At 51.8% G+C, this 18,616-nt stretch overlaps 1 protein-coding gene across 6 annotated transcripts in view; it reads right to left on the bottom strand.

Moving 5' to 3' along the window:
* The window catches only part of LOC103014462 (protein HIRA), a 76,019-nt gene that overhangs the window by 6,842 nt on the left and 50,561 nt on the right, over nucleotides 1–18,616 (bottom strand). For 4 of the 6 annotated variants that reach the window (XM_057526474.1, XM_057526476.1, XM_057526477.1 and 1 more), the window contains 9 exons: nucleotides 13,042–13,246; nucleotides 12,589–12,693; nucleotides 10,891–11,039; nucleotides 9,018–9,179; nucleotides 8,843–8,901; nucleotides 8,540–8,645; nucleotides 6,893–7,015; nucleotides 6,368–6,534; nucleotides 4,550–4,638 (listed from right to left, as the gene is read on the bottom strand). In XM_057526474.1, the coding sequence (XP_057382457.1) occupies nucleotides 4,550–4,638; nucleotides 6,368–6,534; nucleotides 6,893–7,015; nucleotides 8,540–8,645; nucleotides 8,843–8,901; nucleotides 9,018–9,179; nucleotides 10,891–11,039; nucleotides 12,589–12,693; nucleotides 13,042–13,246 (1,165 nt within the window). Of the gene's footprint in view, nucleotides 1–4,549; nucleotides 4,639–6,367; nucleotides 6,535–6,892; nucleotides 7,016–7,564; nucleotides 7,838–8,539; nucleotides 8,646–8,842; nucleotides 8,902–9,017; nucleotides 9,180–10,890; nucleotides 11,040–12,588; nucleotides 12,694–13,041; nucleotides 13,247–18,616 lie in introns of those variants that run through there. The other 2 variants (XM_057526475.1, XM_057526479.1) reach the window with 2 other exon arrangements.

The raw sequence follows: 18,616 nt of genomic DNA, 5'->3' as shown, positions 1-18,616 counted from the left end.
TGGTGGCGCAGTGGTTAAGGATCCGCCTGCCAATGCAGGGGACACGGGTTCGAGCCCTAGTCTGGGAAGACCCCACATGCTGCTGAGCAACTAAGCCCGTGCACCACAACTACTGAGCCTACATGCTACAACTACTGAAGCCTGCGTGCCTAGAGCCTGTGCTCTGCAATGAGAGAAGCCACTACACTGAGAAGCCTGCACACCGCAACGAAGAGTAGCCCCCGCTCACCGCAACTACAGAAAGCCCATGCATAGCAATGAAGACCCAATGTAGCCAAAAAGAAAAAAAAAAAAAGAAAAAAAAAAGGGTGGAAGACCTAAATAGACATTTCACCAAAGAAGACATACAGATGGCCAAGAGGCACGTGAAAAGATGCTCAACATCACTTAATTATTAGTGAAATGCAAATCAAAACTACAATGAGGCATCACCTCATGCCAGTCAGAATGGCCATTATCAAAAAATCTAGAAACAATAAATGCTGGAAAGGGTATGGTGAAAAGGGAACCCTCCTGCACCATTGGTGGGAAGGTAAATTGATACAGCCACCATGGAGAACAGTATGGAGGTTCCTTAAAAAACTAAACATAGAACTACCATATGACCCAGCAATCCCACTACTGGGCATATACCCTGAGAAAACCATAATTCAAAAAGAGACATGTACCACAATGTTCATTGCAGCACTATTTACAATAGCCAGGACATGGAAGCAACCTAAATGCCCACTGACAGATGAATGGATAAAGAAGATGTGGCACATATATACGATGGAATATTACTCAGCCATACAAAGAAATGAAATTGAGTTATTTGTAGTAAGGTGGATGGACCTAGAGTCTGTCATACAGAGTGAAGTAAGTCACAAAGAGAAAAACAAATACCGTATGCTAACGCATATATATGGAATCTAAAAAAAGAAAAAAATGGTACTGATGAACGTAGTGACAAGCCAGGAATAAAGATGCAGACATAGAGAATGGACTTGAGGACACGGGGCGGGGAGGGGAAGCTGGGGCGAAGTGAGACTAGCATCGACATATATACACTACCAAATGTAAAACAGATAGCTAGTGGGAAGCAGTGGCATAATACAGGGAGATCAGTTTGGTGCTTTGTGACCACCTAGAGGGATGGGATCGGGAAGGTGGGAGGGAGGCTCAAGAGGGAGGGGATATGGGGATATATGTATACATATAGCTGATTCACTTTGTTGTACAACACAAACTAACACAGTATTGTGAAGCAATTATACTCCAGTAAAGATGTATTAAAAAAAAAAAAAGCATAAATTCAGAAGAGTGCTGAGGCCAGAAGGGGATGTGGCAGACAGCAGGAGTTAGCTCTGTCCAGACCTGCTCCAAGACTTCCCCGCCATAGTCTTCACAGCTTGCCTTCCTGGCCTCCCTCCCAATGGGGGTGCCCAAGTGGTCTGCTGGCTGCTGTGAGGCATGGGCTGGCTTTCCTTTTAAGAGGGTGGATGCTACTGGTACTGGCTTCCTTCTGTCTTCCTTCCTTCAGTTGGACATGAAAGCCATCTTATGACATGAGGGAGAGGCCAAGAGAATCACAGAGATACAGACCTCCACTTAACTCCAAAGGACTTGTTTTGGAGGACAGAATAAAACTACTTCAGCCACCACTAGACAGGGTATCATTTACCTGCAGTTGAAAGCATTTGTCATAGATACTGGGGACCCCGAGCAGACCAGTGGTTTTAGGCAGTTGGCAGAGGTAAAAAGCAGGTAGCATAGCACTGATGATGCTCCTGGGAAGGGAGCCACAGGCTCTCCTGGACAAAGCTTGGGGTCAGCAAGAACAGCAGGAAGGAGGGGGAGAGGAGGGTGCACGGCTGGTAACCGGTGGCCTGCCTGTGTTCCCCACCCCACCTTGGCCTAGAGTGCCCACCTTCAGGCTGAGACAGAGAACCTCTATGTAGAGCTCTGGCTAACGTCTCGGGCTCAGGCCCCCAGAGTGGCAGCTGGGCACAGAGTGAGGCCCCACAACCTGGCCAAGGGTAGGGCTTTGTCAGACACGTGCTCCCCCACCCCACAAGCAGATGGCCTGTCAGGCTGCCCCAGAGGTGAGGTGTGCTGGGAAACAGCTTGACTACTGCAGGTAATTCAGAACACCCTTCCTGTTGAGGACAGGGAACAAAGCTGGATAAGCAGAAGCAGAACTCCAAGAGCTAATGTGCTGGGGTGAAGGACTGAGCCAGGGTGGGGGAAGGCAGGAATCCAGAGGGACACCTTGGCCTTGGGAACATGTACTGATGAGGAAGAGGCTGAGTGGGCTTCTGTCAGAGTTGAGAGCCCGGGGGACCAAAGCAGGGGCCTAAGGCCCATGAAAAGTGGGGGTCCCTGGTAAACCACCCCTTCTTTGTGCTGGTATCCCCAAGGGATGACCCGACCCTAGAATAAGGGTAAACTGGAAGGAAACCAGCCCCTGCACCAGCCAGTGCCCAGCTCTGAAAAGTCCCCAGGCAGCCCAGAAAACCTCCATCCCGACCGGGTTGAGACCCTGCAGAGCGGGTGCCTTAAGAGCTGGCACTGAAGCAAATAAAATGCTCTGTGCAAAAGCAACATCACCTGAGGCTCAAGCCATTTCTACAAGTAATTTTTCAAATACCATGTCCAGCAGACAGTTGAAAATAACCAGGCACTTGAGGAGATAAGATAACGTGAACGAGAACCAGTAGAAACATTTATAGGCAATAGAGACAGACCCACAAGGGCTCCTGATACTAGAACTATTAGACATGCAACTTTAAAATAAAATAACTAAGCTTACTGTGCTCAAGAAGATCAAAAGACTAAAATGAAAATTTCAAGGAGAATTAGAACTATAAAACATGATGGAGCAGATTTTAAGAAGGGAGGACATGCTACCTCTCTGGTGATGAGGGAAATGAAAGGGAAGCTATAACCAAAGACAGCCTCTAAGTAAAGTCCACAGAATGAATGAAAGACATAGACCGAGAGCTTTGTGAGACTTGAAAGCACCAAGGCAGGATCCCGAAAGAACTTACAAAGCAGTGGAAAACGGACTGGTGGCAGTTTTAGCAACAGCAGCAAATGCTAAAAGTCTGTGGCACAATACCTTCAAAACTCTAAAGAGAACTGATTTTGAACTTAGGATTCTAGTAACCAACTAAATTAACATCTACAGCAACAAAATAAAAAATGGAGGCCAAGTACACACCAAGACCTCCAGAGTCCTCCCAGGACCGACCCTCCAATCTTTCACCTATTTCACCCTCCCATCACCTCTGCTCAGCTGCTCCTTTTACACTCGAACCCTCATACCTCAGGGCCTTTGTCCTCACTGTTCCCTCTGCCTGGATGTTCTTCCCCCAGATATCTGCGGGGCTTCCTCCCTTACCTCCTTTGATCTCTGTCCATCAGTCAGGGCTTCCTCGATCACTGAATGTAAAACAGCGCCCCATCAGCACTCCGCACCCCTGCCCTCTTCATTGGTGTTCACAGGACCCATCCCCGCCAACATGTTACATGTACTTGCTCATTTGTCTCCAATCTGCCTCTGTCCCCATGAAGGCGGGGCCCCTGAGCCTTGCTTGCTGCAGCCGGCTGCCGAGCTACGCCTGGCCAGAGTGGGGCTCCACCGGCAGCTGCCCAATGGCTGAGTGAAGCAGTGGAGCGAACCATGCCCCCAGTTCCCCGCCAACCTGTTCCTTGCCCAAGTCGATTAATTCACTCTACCCACTTGTGTGAGCCACAGTCTCATCTGTGCAATTTCATTACGTTCATTATTCTCTTTCCCTCACCTGCTCCATATCCAACCACCCACCCGCCCAGTCTTGTAGGTTCTGCCTCCAAAATACATCTTGAATCTGCTTTCTCTCCCTTCTCTGTGGCTGCCACATGGATCCAAGTTGTCTTCAGCTACTGCCAGGTCTGCCTTGTCCCGACTGCTCTGCTACATCAGCGCCAACGCCTCTGCCGGCTCCCACTGCCCTAGACTAAACCCCAGCTCCTCACAAGGTCCCTGGGATCCACCTCCTGCCCTCTCTGGACTCACGTCACACCCTCTCCTCTGCCAATGATGTTCCAGCCACAGAGGCCTCCATGGGCCAAGCCCTCTGTACTTCTGTCACCTCTACCAGCACATTCCCCGGTCTCCACGGAGCAGGCTCATTCCTGTCCTGGGGTTTCATCCTGCAAGTCCTCTTCCGAGGTCTCCCCGCCGCTTTCTCCCAGACACACCCATCACCGCTCTGTTGACTGAACTGCTTACTTGCTCACGTCTGCCTCCTGACCGGACTATGAGCCTCACTACTAACAAATCCACAGCCCCCGGCAGGCGGCTTTCCCAGCACAGGCACGTGGCTGAGTGGATGCTCCCTCAGCCCCTTATGCCAAGGGCTCCTGCCAGGGTGGGTGGGCTGGCAACTCGCCCTCTCTCTGACGCCGGCAGTGTGCTGGAAGAGTGTAACAGGGAAGAATTTCAAAGCACTTTGGCTTACTTTTCAATTTCCACCTTTACTTTTCAGGAGAGATTTCTTGTGGCAAAAAGGAAAGTGGCACATACCACTACTGTTGACTCCCATTGGCTTCCAGTGGAGGAGTGAACGGGCCCCAGTAAGTCCTTGCATATTTCTCGGAGTCGGTATTCAAACCCTAATTACAGAAAACAAAAAAACAAAACAAAACATAAATAGGAACACATTACAAAAAGAAATAAAGTCAAGAACAGGCTAAGTTGTTGTGTACATCAAAGCAGAAAGAACACTCAGTTTGTTGCCTCCTTGTCTCAGTTCAGCGCTCAGAGGCCATAGCGAGAGGATCTGACTCACCCCCCCAATCCCGGGAAACACACGCAGTGGCCGCTGTGTGCTGGGCCAGAGAAGACGAGACGTGGAAGCTCTGGGACAGACCCCCCAAGGGGGTGGAGAATGTGGGGGCTGTGGGAGGAGGGGAGTGGGCTGAGGGGGGCCTATTGGAGAGAAGAGGTGGGGGCAGATGCACAGGGTCAGGAGGTGTCCTTCGGGAGAAGATGGGTGTGGGAATGAGTTTGGGCAGAGGAGACGGAGGAGGAGGTGGGGCTACGGCACAGATGGAGGGAGCACCAGCCACGCTGGAGGCAGAATCGGGGGCAGCCGAGGCCACAGGGAATGGAGGAAATCAGCCAGTGATGAGGGTGGAACCTGAGGATGCTTAGAGGAGAGCTGGTGTCCCTGTGAAGCTCGAGTCCTCCTCCCCCAGGGGAGGAAGGAGGGACAGAGAGGGGAGGGGAGTTGTGCGTGGGCCCTGGGCCAGACGCGCATGAAGATGGAGAAAGAGAAGCAAGCGGTGGAGGTGAGGTGTCCCCTAGGGGGGCAGCCCCAGTGAATTGACACCCAGGATGGAGGAAACCAGAGAGGAGCCGGAGGCGGGCTTTCCGGGGGTACGGGGGTGAGGCCACACGTAACCTGAGTGCCCGGCAGAGGAGCAAGGCTGCAGGAACACCGAGTGTTTATTAAGTCTGGGCGGGATGAGTCCACACTGAACTAATCCCTGGGGTCTGTGGGGGAGGGGTCTGGCAATGTGACGGGCAAATTCTGCAAGTTACACCCGTAGAGGTCGGGCAAGTTTTTCTCTGTCTTTTCCGTACTTAATTTGTTTTCTCTAAATCATGAACAAAACAGGGGAGGAGTTGAAAGCAAAGCAAGAAAGGCAGGAGAGGGTGTGGGGGTGCCAGCTCCATGACCAGGCCCAGGCTGCGTGGTGACACAGGAGAGCTGGGGAGGGCCATCCCCAGGCCACGGCCCTGGAGGCCAAGCTCAAGCGGAGGAAGGCTGGCAAGGCCGGAGCCCACGCCTGCCTCACAGGGAGTCAAGAGGCTGTGGGAGGTCACGTCTTCCAACACCCTGCTGTCTGCTGACCCACAGAAGGAGCGGGGCGGGGCAAGGAGGGGGATCCTGGGACGGGGACATGGGTGTAAGAGCCCTGGTGGGGAAAGCTGGGCTGGAGGGCCGAGGGGAGGTGCTGGATAGCAGGCTGGCCCTTCCAGGCAGGACAAAGAGAGGTACAGGCCCACCGATGCTCTGAGGGGGCAACGAGGTCAGGGGGAGCTGAGCCTGTGTCTGTGAGTCCTCTGCCCCCACACCCTCCTGCCGCCAATCCTTGTGACCTCAGGGGCTGCTCGGTTCAGCCCGTGGTGGGGCTGGACACCTGCTGAGCTGCCCACCTCACTGACTTGGGAGCGGGAGGCCAGGGCCCCAGGGGGCGACCACGGGAAGCCAGGAGGAGGGAGGACAGAGCCCAGGCTGCTGCACCTGGGCCCTGACACTCGGGCCCTCGGGAGGGTCCCGTTGGGACGGGGACTGAGTGGGGCCCGGGAGGACAGAAGGACGACCGGGAAGCTCACCTTCATTCACGAGGTATCGCACGTAGAGGAGGAGCCAGTGGCGGTACTCGTGGCTGGAGCGCAGGGTGAGCGCTGCGGCGACCTGGCTCTCCAGGTAGGCCAGGGTGGTCTCCTGCTGCACCATGTGAGGTACGGAGAAGAGCCGGGCTGCCTGCCTCCCCGAGCTGCTGAGGCGGGGAGGGGGCAGGTATCAGACTCCACAGCGGCCCAACCGCTCCCAGGTCCTGCTGCTCTGCACCTCCCATCTAGCCCCCGAGGGGACAGGCCAGCAGCCCAGGCACCCACCCAAAGTGCAGCCCAACATGGGGATCCATGACCTGCAGCCCCTCACACTGCCACCCAGGTCCTGAAGTGACAGAGCTGTGACCCTGCACCCTGAGACAGTGCCCACTGTGGCTCCCAGCCCTCGGCAGCCCCAGTCCAGCCCTGTGAGTGCCGCTGGGCTCAGGCAGTCAGAAGGCAGGCCTCGGAGGGACCACGTCCACAAAGCCAGCTGGATGCCTCCCCTGTATCCGGGTCACCTACGTGGAGGCGCGGCCCTGGACTATGGCTAAGGGTCCCGAGCACAGCATGGCGTCCTGGGATGGCAGGCTGCTCCTGAAGTCTGCACACTGGGCCAGGGAGTCCTGCTTGTCAGAAACCAGGTTCCTGGGGAGGCAAAGGCAGGAGCGGAACTCAGGGAAACCAGGAGGCCCAGCAGAGGCAGGCGGCGAGGGGCACTGAGGGAGCCGAGGTCCCTGTATGCCCATGTGGGGCCTCCTTACTTGAACACTCTGGCCCCGGGTCTCAGGTCCTGGGGGCGGGGAGCGAGTATGCCTGGGATGCTAGTCTGCCTGGGAGCCCACATGCCACGGCCCTCCAAATCGGCTGAGGAGTCCCCGGCATAGAGCCTCCCAGAGCTCACACAGCATTCCAGGCATCAGTGCTTCACATTCTCTGGATGCTTCACACAATTTAAAAACAGCCTGGTGCCTACAGAGTCCACATTTCCCTTCTCAAATAACCAGCTTGTTCCCATTATTATACTAATCACATACAATACATGATATTTTGCAATTTGGAAGAGCAGGGAGTGGGGATTTTGAGGGTTGCTGTTTTTTTTTTTTTTAACTCAAGAAAGAAATCTCAGTCTGAGGATAAACTTGTGTCCGGCAACCCTTAACAGAGACAGGCTGGATGGCGGCACACTTGGGCCTGAAGGAGCAAGGCGCAGGCAGGAGAAAACTTCTTTTTTTAAAATTTATTTATTTATTTTTGGCTGTGTTGGGTCTTCGTTTCTGTGCGAGGGCTTTCTCTAGTTGTGGCAAGCGGGGGCCACTCTTCATCGCGGTGCGCGGGCCTCTCACTATCGCGGCCTCTCTTGTTGCGGAGCAAGGCTCGACACGCGCAGGCTCAGTAGTTGTGGCTCACGGGCCTAGTTGCTCCGCGGCATGTGGGATCTTCCCAGACCAGGGCTTGAACCCGTGTCCCCTGAATTAGCAGGCAGATTCTCAACCACTGCGCCACCAGGGAAGCCCAGGAGAAAACTTCTGATCGGCTGGTACACGAGGTACACCCTTTCTAACTCTGGGTTAAGATCTCTGATGTACAAAGAAGTTTTACAGGGACTTCCCTGCTTAGGACTCCATGCTTCCTATGCAGGGGGCCCAGGTTCGATCCCTAGTTGGGGAACTAAGATCTGCGAGACATGCAGCGCGGCAGAAAAAAAAAAGAGGTTTTACAAATATAGAAAAGGACTCCAAAATGGACAGAGCAAAGGTACAGACCTCACACGTGGTGAGTGACAGTGCAGCCCCACTAATGCACCAAGCCAGTCGGAGGTGCCCCTCGGCTCCGACTCAGCTACAAAAACAGCAGGGCCGGATGAGGCTGCCGTGAAGCTGATGGCACCTACGGAGGCCAGGCTGGAACTATTCATCGACAACCATAAAAGTTCAAATGTCTGCTCCAGACAAAGTGACCCCCGGGGAACAGTGGAGGGGAAGGACAGCGTCCCTGTGCACGGGTCTGAGGGCAGAGAGGCAGGGGGCTGGCAGGGATGGGGGCTGCACTGCAGCCTCCACTCTGGCCAGACTCCCAGGAGAAGTGGGCCAGGCGGGGCCCTTGCTGGCTGTGCTGGGTTCTGGCTCAGATGGACCCTCCAAGGGGCAGGGCTCAGGGCGGTGTGCTTACCACGCAGACAGTGATGGGTTGAAGCAGTAGGCCTTCCCGTCCGACAGGTTCATCACGGGGATTCCATGCTGCGTCAGCAAGATCTGTGACACCGTCATGTCACTTCCTAGGGAGACACCAAGAAAGGGTTCCAGCGTATTCTCGTCAGCGGGCTCCATGGCTCCCACAGCCCTAGCCACGCAGACGGGACCCCAGAGCCTGCTCTCCGTCTCGGCTGAGCGGGGCCCTTTGTGCCAGACCTGGACTTGAGCTGCCCGTCCCCAACCCCACCCCAGGGATGGGGCGGACCCCTGCCAGGCTCACCTGCCAAGATGGAGTGTAGGGACTCTTCCTTCACCACCACTATCTGCCTGTGCACATCCCTGGGGGAGACAGGAGCAGCTCACCCTCCAGCCGGGCCCAAGGGCCTGTGTGCCGGTGGGGCGACCCTCCCTGCAGCAAGGGGCACCCACACAGCCGCTCCCGCCCTGCCTCTCACCAGACGGACAGCGTGGCTGTGGCGGTGAGGGCCATGACGTAGGAGCCGGTACAGTGCAGGGTGGAGATCGGGGATGGCAGCAGGATGGGAGGGAGGAGGCGGCGACCACAGGTGGAGAACACGGACAGCATCCGCTTTTCACAGGCGACACACACCACGTCACTGGGGGAGCAGGGGGCTGGAGTGAGGGAGGCTGGGAGCTCTGGTGGCCCCGAGATGCAGGGACAGAGCCAGGCTGGGCGGCAGAGCTGATGGTGCCTACTGGAGACCTCTGCCTGGAGATGGAGTCCTCGCCCCCATGCGGTGGCTCAGGCTTTTCTGGGCTCACACGGAACTGCCCCCAGGGAGCACGTGCCCGAGGACCAGCGGCCCTGACAGTGAGCCAGGAAGCAGGCCTCACTGTTTGGGAGCAGCTGCAGAGCATGCCCCCGACAGTCTCCTAGCTGAGACCAGCCAGAGGGGCCCTGGGAGGCCTCTGCCCAGACAGGCCAGGGGGAATGTGGGGACGACAGGGTGCGTCTCCCACATGGGGCGCCCAGCTGTGCTCAGAAGGCCTTCGAGACCGGGGTGGGAGAGACATGTCGCTCCCTGAGCGAGAAAGGCTTCACCACAAGTGTGTCGGCGCAGTCTCATGTCTCTCCTCTGCGCGTCCACTAGGCCCCTTGGCTGTGCCCGGCACAAGCAGGCTCTGCCTTCTTAGTGGGGCCCCCTGGGGTGAGAGCGAGCTTAGAGTGAGGCCAGAGCCTCAGACCCCAGGCAGTGGGAGCAGGTGTGCAGCCAGCACAGCAAGGTCCGGCCCAGCAGCCCACTGGAGCCCTGCTCCAAATCACTTCTGGGCTGCCAGCCGGCGCCTACGGTCTGCACTGGCAGCCAGCTCACAGCGAGGTCAGCCAAGGAAGAGGCCGTGGGTCCGTGTTCTGTCTGCTCGTCCCTGTGGTCAGGGCACACCTGCAGCCAGCCCGCTGCCAGGGATGCCGAACCTCTGGAGTTGTGGCGCGGGGGGCAGGTCTGCACGCTGGGCTGGGGCCTGGCTGGCCGCTTGGCCGGACTCCCCGGCAGCCTCTAGGTCACACGGGGAGGCTGTGCTGACACACCTGGCCCCCAGCTGGGGCGTGCCGGCTGCCTTGGGACCAGGGACGAAGGGGGAGCCCCAGGGGACGGAGGGAGGAACAGAACGGTGGTTCCGTCCAGGCCCAGCACCTGGCTCACTCAGGGCCAGGGTCACAGACATTTGTGAGAGTGTTTCACATGCAGCCTCATGAAAAAGGATTCCGGGCCTAATGAAAACAACCACATCTAAGCTGACAGCTTTGTAAGACCCTCGTAGGGGTACTGAGAACACAGTCCCGACTGGGGCCATATGTCCCCGGGTCCTCTTTCCAGATGGAGCACGTGCGGGGCCACCTCCAGGGGTGGTGGAAAGACACTAGGTGACTGACCACCGAATTCAGGTCTCCCCCAAAAGGGCAGATCTGGAAAGGGCTGGCCTTGGGACTCAGAGGACAGTCAGAAATCCATGCTGACTTCCTTGGATAAAAACCTGGGGTCCAGAGAAAAGGCCAGCCAAGGTCAGAGAGACGCAGGCAGAGCTCGGCCTGGAAATGGAGACTTCAGGAATCCGACTAGAATGCCCAGGGGGCTTAGGTGACCCTCCAGGACTCAGTTTCCTCTCCTGTAACACGGGGATGATGGTGCCACCTTCAAGGGGTGTCCCAGGGACTCGGATGACTCAGGCACCAGCTCAGTCCCGAGTGAGGCTGGGCGTAGGCCTCCCTCAGACAGGCCACCTCCCAGGACAGCCCGGTGCCCCACAGCACAGTGCGGGGTCTTGCTTTACGTTAAAGGCAGGTGGGGTGGAGACCCCTGCTCTTACCAGCTGCCGGCAGCGGTGAGGATCCGGCTGGTGAGCACCGTCTCCCACTCCTTCCCTTCCCGGCTGCACTTCAGGCGGCTCAGCTTTATGCCCCCCACGGCCGTCACCTCGTTCTCCACCTCTATGTACATGGAGGGGTCAGAGCTCACCTGGGGGAGAGAAGCAAACAGAACGTTTTCAGCAGCAGTGGCCTCAGACGTGGGCCATGGACAGGGGGAAGGACACGCAAGGGTGGACAGAGTTGCCGGCCAACAGCAGGCTGGGGGTGGGGGTGGTCACAGGGCAGGACAGGGGGCCAGAGGTCCCAACGTGCAGCCCCCAGGGCAGGGCAAGTCCCAGGAGCTGGTGTCCACCTTGTCCTCTGTGCAGTGGAGCAGAGAATCGGTGTCACAGCTAAAGACCTCGAAGCCTCTGGATCCCACCACCTCCTCTCACAAGGGAGGATGCAGAGAAGGCAAGCAACCGGCCAAGAGAACACGGCACAGAAGGACCCCAGCCCACTCGGGGGGACATGGGTCTCCTGACTCCTAACTGAAGGATCTTCAAAGACTGTCAGGTTTGGCCAGAACAGAGGCTGTGTTGGCACTTGGAGGAAAGGTCAGGAAAGCCCTTAGGCTCTCCAGCTCCTTGGCAGTGCACCTTGGCATGCACACTGGAGCCCAGTGTCACTGACAGGAGGATCCCCAGAAAAGCGTGGGGAGATGTGTGCAGTTCAGCACCAACTCCACACGGGCTCAGCCTCGTGTTTTGTGTCTGGGGAGCTGACAGGCAGATATCCCACGTGGGACCTAGGTGAGCGGTTCGTACTTGTGTGGCCACACAGCGGGTGAGCTGGGGTGGAGGGCCGGCTGTGGCTGGGGGCTGGGCCCCCAGAAACCAAGAACAGCCCCACACAGCACTCTGCAAGGAAGGCCCTGGGGTGAGGGGGGCCGGCTGAGTTTGGGAGGGGGATTTGTGCGAGAAGAACCAGGGGGCCCCACCCTTAGACCCAGAAGGACCTGTCCACCTGCCCTCTGGCAGCCCTGAGGGGCAGCCTGGGCTGGGGCAGTGTGCAGCCCACCTGCATGTGGGGTTCTAAAAGGTTTCCCGAGGGCATGAAACTGAGCTGAGGTATAGAGGATGGGAGATGACGGTGTGTGCAAGGCCTGGCACGGGTGCTGGGATGAGCGGCCAGAGGGCCTCTGGGAATAAAGAACTACTTGCTGTAGATCTGTGTTTTGAACAAGCCTGTAGTTAGAAGCTTCCACTCGAGACCTTGAAAGGCCCTGATGATGACCCCACACTGGGCACTGGGAAGTGGACGGGCCAGCAGGCTGGTCAAGAGACAGACCAGTGCCACACGGTTCCATGGGCTGAGCCCACGGCCGACAGTGGAGATCGAGGAGGCTTTCAGGAGAAGGAACACCTGGGACAGGTCTTGAAGGAGCTGGGCACCCAGAAGATGGAGGGCAAAGACATGGAGGAGAGGCGTGGGGGCTGGGGAATTGAGGGGTCCCAGAGAAGAGGCCAGCCATCTTGTTAAGATTGGGTGGCTGCTCTGCTCAGCCACAACTTCCCCCAGAAGGTGATGGAGAGCCACTTGAAAGCAGCCCCAAGTCTGTGACAATTCAGGGTTTACACCTCCCAGGGGGTGGGGGTGGGCAGGCGGACAAAAAGAATGTGCAGTCTCGGGAGGAAGGGAGGCGGAGGCCTGCTCACCTGCAGGGTGAAGGCTCTTTGGGGGCCCGGCATGGGCAGCTTCAGCGCAGCTGCTGGGACGGACAAACACACGGCGTCCTTCTCTGCAGTCAGGGCAGCTGGGGACTGCAAGAGCAGAGATGTCCCTGAGCCCTGCCCGGCACTGGAGGGCAGTGCCAGGTAAAGGTGAGTCACCAGAGGTGAGGCTGGGCCTACTACCCGGGCATTTTCACCCTCTGTGAGGGTAGATGATCGCTACAGAGACCCCTACTGCAGAGACAAGGCAGCTGACCCCAGGGTGGGGCTCAAGGACTCCGGGTGGGTCAGGGGCAGTTCTGGAGGTATACGTGTCCACGCCAGCTGTCCCCACACTGATGAGGCACGCGGGGCCCCCCTTCTTCCCCAGGGCATATGCAGGCCCCCACATCGAGCTCAGGAGGTGGGCTGGGGGCAGCACTGGCCCGCCAGCCTCACCTGCACAGACAGGGACATGGGCATGAGCCGCGAGTCCTTCCGAGGCCGCCCTTTCTTCTTCTTCTCCACCGTTTCCACCTCGAGCTCCAGCTTCCGCTTGGAGAGCGAGGAGGGCTTAGTCACAGGGACCTTCTCATCGCTGTCACTGCTGCTCTCCAGGACATCCCGGGGCCGCAGCTCCTTCACAAGGCTCTGCTCTTTCAACCTGCACAAACACAGACACCCGTGGCTCTTGCACAGGACTACTAGTTTCATGATAATCAATAAAATCCATACTCATCTCCAAAAGTTAATAAATTAAAAAAGTAGGAGAGGAGTTCTGGTTTCGGCTGTAAGATGCAAACAGCTTGGGAGTTGTCATTCTCACTCCTAAAATAAGAGGAAAACTGAAAACCTGTATACCAACAACTCTTCTTAGACCCACCAGAGAAACCGCTGCCCTGACAACTGGAGACAAGGCAAAGACATAAAACTGCCTGGAGCCCCACCAGGGAGGGAGGAGGGCACCCACACTTGTGTTAGTTTTACCTCCAGGAGCTCCACCAGTTGTCATGGGTGGAGATCAGGAATGGAGTGCTCCTCCCATATGCTTTGGGCTGAGGAAGGGGAAAGCAACCACTCTGAAACACACCCAGAGTCCTGTTCTCCTTAACAAAAGCCTTCCCCCGAGGAAAATTACTTTACTGAGTATGATGTGACCTGGGGGCAGGGCAATCAACCAACTCCAGCCTAGCTCCCCTCCACACGCACTAAGAAACTCTCCTGAAGGTCATAGGCCAAGGGACTCTGGCCCAACAACAACATAAGAGACTTAATCATGAGACTAGAGAGTGCTTCTCCTCCCCAATACCTCACAAAATCAACAGGGCCCCTGTGTAATAAGAACACTAGATCACAACTAAGAGAAATGCAAGACACAGACTCCATTTAACAAGGAGATTCTAGGGAAACTCAAGGAAAACAGGGAGAGAAAAGCAAGGACACCAGAGGAAATGGAAGCCTCTGACACCTGCAGCTTCAGGAGACAGTAAACAAGACCTAATTCTTACCAGGTAAACAAAACCTCACATTAAAGACCTTTTACCCCCAGTTCCTATTACTTAGTACATTATGTCCAGGTTTCAACAAAAATTACAAGACATGATAAAAGGCAAAACAAAATCAAACAAAAACCCGAAATGAAACACAGTCTCGAGATGAAGCAGGATCAGAACCAGAGTCAGACATGGCAGCAATTTTGGAATTATGAGGCCAGGATTTTTAAATAACTATTATTAATATGTTAAGGGCTCTAATGGAAAAATCTGGACAACACACAAGAACAGATGGATCATATAAGCAGAGAGAATTTAATAATAATAATAATAGCTAAGACTTTTTCAAAATTAATGAAAGATACCAAACCACAGATCTGAGCTGCTCAGAGAACACTAAGTAGAATAAATACCAAAAAATCCACACCTACCTACACATAACATAAACTGCAGCAAACCAAAGACAAACAGAAACTCTTGAGAGAAGCAGAGGGAAAAATATACTTCAGCTAATAAGGGACAGAGTAAAGATTACAACAGACCTCTTTTCAGAAACCATTCAAGCAAAAACTGACTGAAGTGAAACATTTAAGGTGTTAAAAACAAACCCACCAATCTAGAATTCTGTATCCATTGAAATTATATCTCAAAAATGAAAGAGAAATAAAGGTTTTCTCAGACAAAAACAACAAAAAGACACTAGAGGAAATGTGTTGCCAGCAGAACTGCCTTGCAAGAAATGTTAAAAGAAGTTCTTCAGAGAGAAGGAAAATGATACAGGTCAGAAACTTAGATCTGCATGAAGAAAGTGCTAGAGAAAGAATAAATACTATAAGAATTTTTATTTGTCTTATTCTTAATGAAAAGATAACTTTTTGGGAATTCCCTGGCAGTCCAGTGGTTAGGACTCTTTGCTCCAAATGCAGGGGGCCCGGGTCTGATCCCTGGTTGGGGAACTAAGATCCCACATACCGCAATAAGCACGCGTGCCACAACTACTGAGCCCATGAGCTCTAGAGCTCAAGTGCTGCAACTAGAGAAGCCCGAGTGCTGTAACAAAGACCCAGTGCAGCCAAAATAAATAAATAAATTAATTAATTAATTTAAAAAAGGAACAAATCACATTCTCTAAATAAGAAATAAAAAATAGAACATAATCATATTAAAAAAAAAATCCCTTGTCAGGGAACTAAAATCCCACAGGCCACACACACACACACACACAGAAGTAAAAGATAACTTCTTGCTCAAACTAGTAACAGCAACAATGTATTGGATGATAAGTGAAATAAATAAACAGTAGCAATGTTATATGTCCTGGAAAGAAAGAATTGGGAATACTTTGTTAACAGGCACCTGCACTACCCTTCAGCATTATAACATTATTTGAAAGTGTACTTAGTTATAAATGTTTATTTCAAACTGTAGGGCAACCACTAAAAAAAATTTAAAAAGCAGTACAGTTGACATGCTAAGAGAGACAATGGAAGAGATACATTATCTTACTATCTAAGATATTCTTAGATAATGCTAAGAGATAATATAAGAGAGAGAAAATGGAATCATACCAAAAACATGCTCAATTAAAACCAGAGAAGGCAGAAGAAAAAGGGGGAGACCAAAATCGTTAAGAATATGGTAGATATTAATTCACTATATCAATAATCACTTTAAATATAAATATTCCAAATATACCATTAAAAGAAACTGACAAAAAGAATGAAAAAGAAAACCCAAGTATATGTTGTCTACAAGAAACTCAGCTTAAATATAAAGACACATAAATTAAAAGTAAAGGTTGGTTCCAACTATATGACATTCTGGAAAACAAAAAACTATGGAAATAGTAAAAAAAAAAACAGTTATTGCCAGGGGTTGGGAGGAGAGAGGGATTAACAGGCAGAGTGCAGAGGATTGTTAGGTCAGTGACACTATTTTGTATGATACCTTTATGGTGGTAGATACATGTCCTTATACATTGTCCAAACCCACAGAATGCACAACACCAAAGGTGAACACAATGTAAACTATGGACTTTGGGTGATAATGATGTGTCTGTGTAGTTTTATTGGTTGTAACCAATGTATCACTCAGATGTGGGATGTCAACAGGTAAGGCAGAGGGGTATATGAGAACTCTCCGTACTTTCTGTACAGTTTTGCTGTGAACCTTAAACTGTTCAAAAAAAATAAGTCTACTCTTTAAAAAAAGGGATGGAGAAGGACATGCCATGCTAACACTAATTAAAAGAAAGCTGGAGTAGCTGTATTAATCTCAGACAAAGCAGTCATCAGAGTAAGGAAAATTATCAAGAATAAAGACAGGCGGGCTTCCCTGGTGGCGCAGTGGTTAAGAATCTGCCTGCCAATGCAGGGGACATGGGTTCGAGCCCTGGTCTGGGAAGATCCCACATGCCGTGGAGTGACTAAGCCCGTGAGCCACAACTACTGAGCCTGTGCGTCTGGAGCCTGTGCTCCGCAACGGGAGAGGCCGGGACGGTGAAAGGCCCGTGCACCGCGATGAAGAGTGGACCCCGCTTGCTGCAACTGGAGAAAGCCCTCACACAGAAACAAAAACCCAACACAGCCAAAAATAAATATAAATAAATAAATAAATTAAAAAAAAAAAGAATAAAGACAGGCATTATATGATGATAACAGGGTCGATTTTCCAAGAAGACATAGCAATCCTTAATATGCATACATCTAACAATACAGTGTGTTAAAATACATGTGGAAAAACTGATAGAACTGGAAGGAGAACTAGACAAGTCCACTATTATAGCTGGAGATTTCCATATACCTCTATCAGTAATCAACAGATCCAGCAGACAGAAGATCAATGAGGACATAATTAATTGAACACTACCATCATTCATTGTATTTAACTGACATTTATAAAATACTTCATTTATCAATAGCAGAATACATATTACTTTCAAGATCACATGGAATATTCACTAGTATAGACCATATTCTGGGTCATAAAACATACTCTAACAAATATAAAAGAACAGAAATCATACAAAAGTATGCTTCAAGACCACAACAGAATTAAAGTAGACATCAAAAACAGAAAGCCAGAAAACTCATACATCTTTCATGATTAAACAACATTTCTAAATAACACATGGATCAGAGAAAAAGTCTCAAAAGAAATTTTAAAATATTGAATTAAATGAAAATGAAAACACAAAGTCAAATTTTATGGGATACAGTGAAAGCAGTGCTTAGAGGGAAACTTATTGCAGAGAATGCATAAATTAGAAAAAAAGAAAGACCTGAAATAACTTCACCTTTAGGAACTAGAAAAAGATGAGCAAGCAGTAGAAAATTAATAATAAAAATAATAAAAAATAAAATAATATTAAATAATTATAAACAGTAAATAAAAATAATATTAATGCAATAATAAGCAAAATAATGTAAAGCAAGCAGAATAAAGTAAATAGTAAAAATTAGAGGGCTTCCCTGGTGGCGCAGTGGTTGAGAATCTGCCTGCTAATGCAGGGGACACGGGTTCGAGCCCTGGTCTGGGAAGATCCCACATGCCACGGAGCAGCTGGGCCCGTGAGCCACAATTGCTGAGCCTGCGCGTCTGGAGCCTGTGCCCCGCGACGGGAGGGGCCGCGATAGAGAAAGGCCCGCGCACCGCGATGAAGAGCGGTCCCCGCACCGCGATGAAGAGTGGCCCCCGCTTGCCGCAACTGGAGAAAGCCCTCGCACGAACCGAAGACCCAACACAGCCAAAAATAAATAAATAAATAAATAAATAAATAAATAAGAAAATCCTTTAAAAAAAAAAAAATTAGAGCATAAATCAATGAAATTGAAAAGGGAAAACAATAGAGAAAAATCAATGAAATAAAAAGTCGGTTCTTTGAAAAGATCAATAAAATTGATAAACTTATAGTGAGGCTAATCAGAAATGGAGAGAGAAGACACATATTACTAATATCAGAAATGAAAGGGGAGGGACTTCCCTGGTGGCGCAGTGGTTAAGAATCCGCCTGCCAATGCTGGGACACAGGTTCAAGCCCTGGTCCATGAAGATCCCACATGCCGCAGAGCAACTAAGCCTGTGCGCCACAACTACTGAGCCTGTGCTCTAGAGCCCGTGCTCCACAACGAGAAGCCACCGCAATGAGAAGCCTGCGCACCTCAACAAAGAGTAGCCCCCGCTCACTGAAACTAGAGAAAGCCTGCGTGCAGCAACAAAGACCCAATGCAGCCAAAAATAAATAAAATAAATAATTTATATAAAAAAAAGAAATGAAAGGGGAGGTAAGCAACAAGGATTTACTGTATAGCACAAGGATCCATATTCAATATCTTGTAATAACCTATAATGGAAAATAATCCGAAAAATATATAACTGAATGATTTTGCTACACAAAATACACTGTGTGAGACTAACACAATATTGTAAATCAAGTACATATCAATAAAAAAAGAAAGAAATGAAAGGGGGCCCTCACTACTGATCCCATCCATAGACATTAAAAGGATCATAAAGGAATATTATGAATGACTTTATACCCA

Source organism: Balaenoptera acutorostrata, chromosome 13 (genome assembly GCF_949987535.1).
Source record: "Balaenoptera acutorostrata chromosome 13, mBalAcu1.1, whole genome shotgun sequence".
Classification (NCBI taxonomy): Eukaryota; Metazoa; Chordata; class Mammalia; order Artiodactyla; family Balaenopteridae; genus Balaenoptera; species Balaenoptera acutorostrata.
The sequence above is the reverse complement of the archived record's forward strand: the minus strand, read 5'-3'. Positions and strand labels throughout refer to the sequence as shown.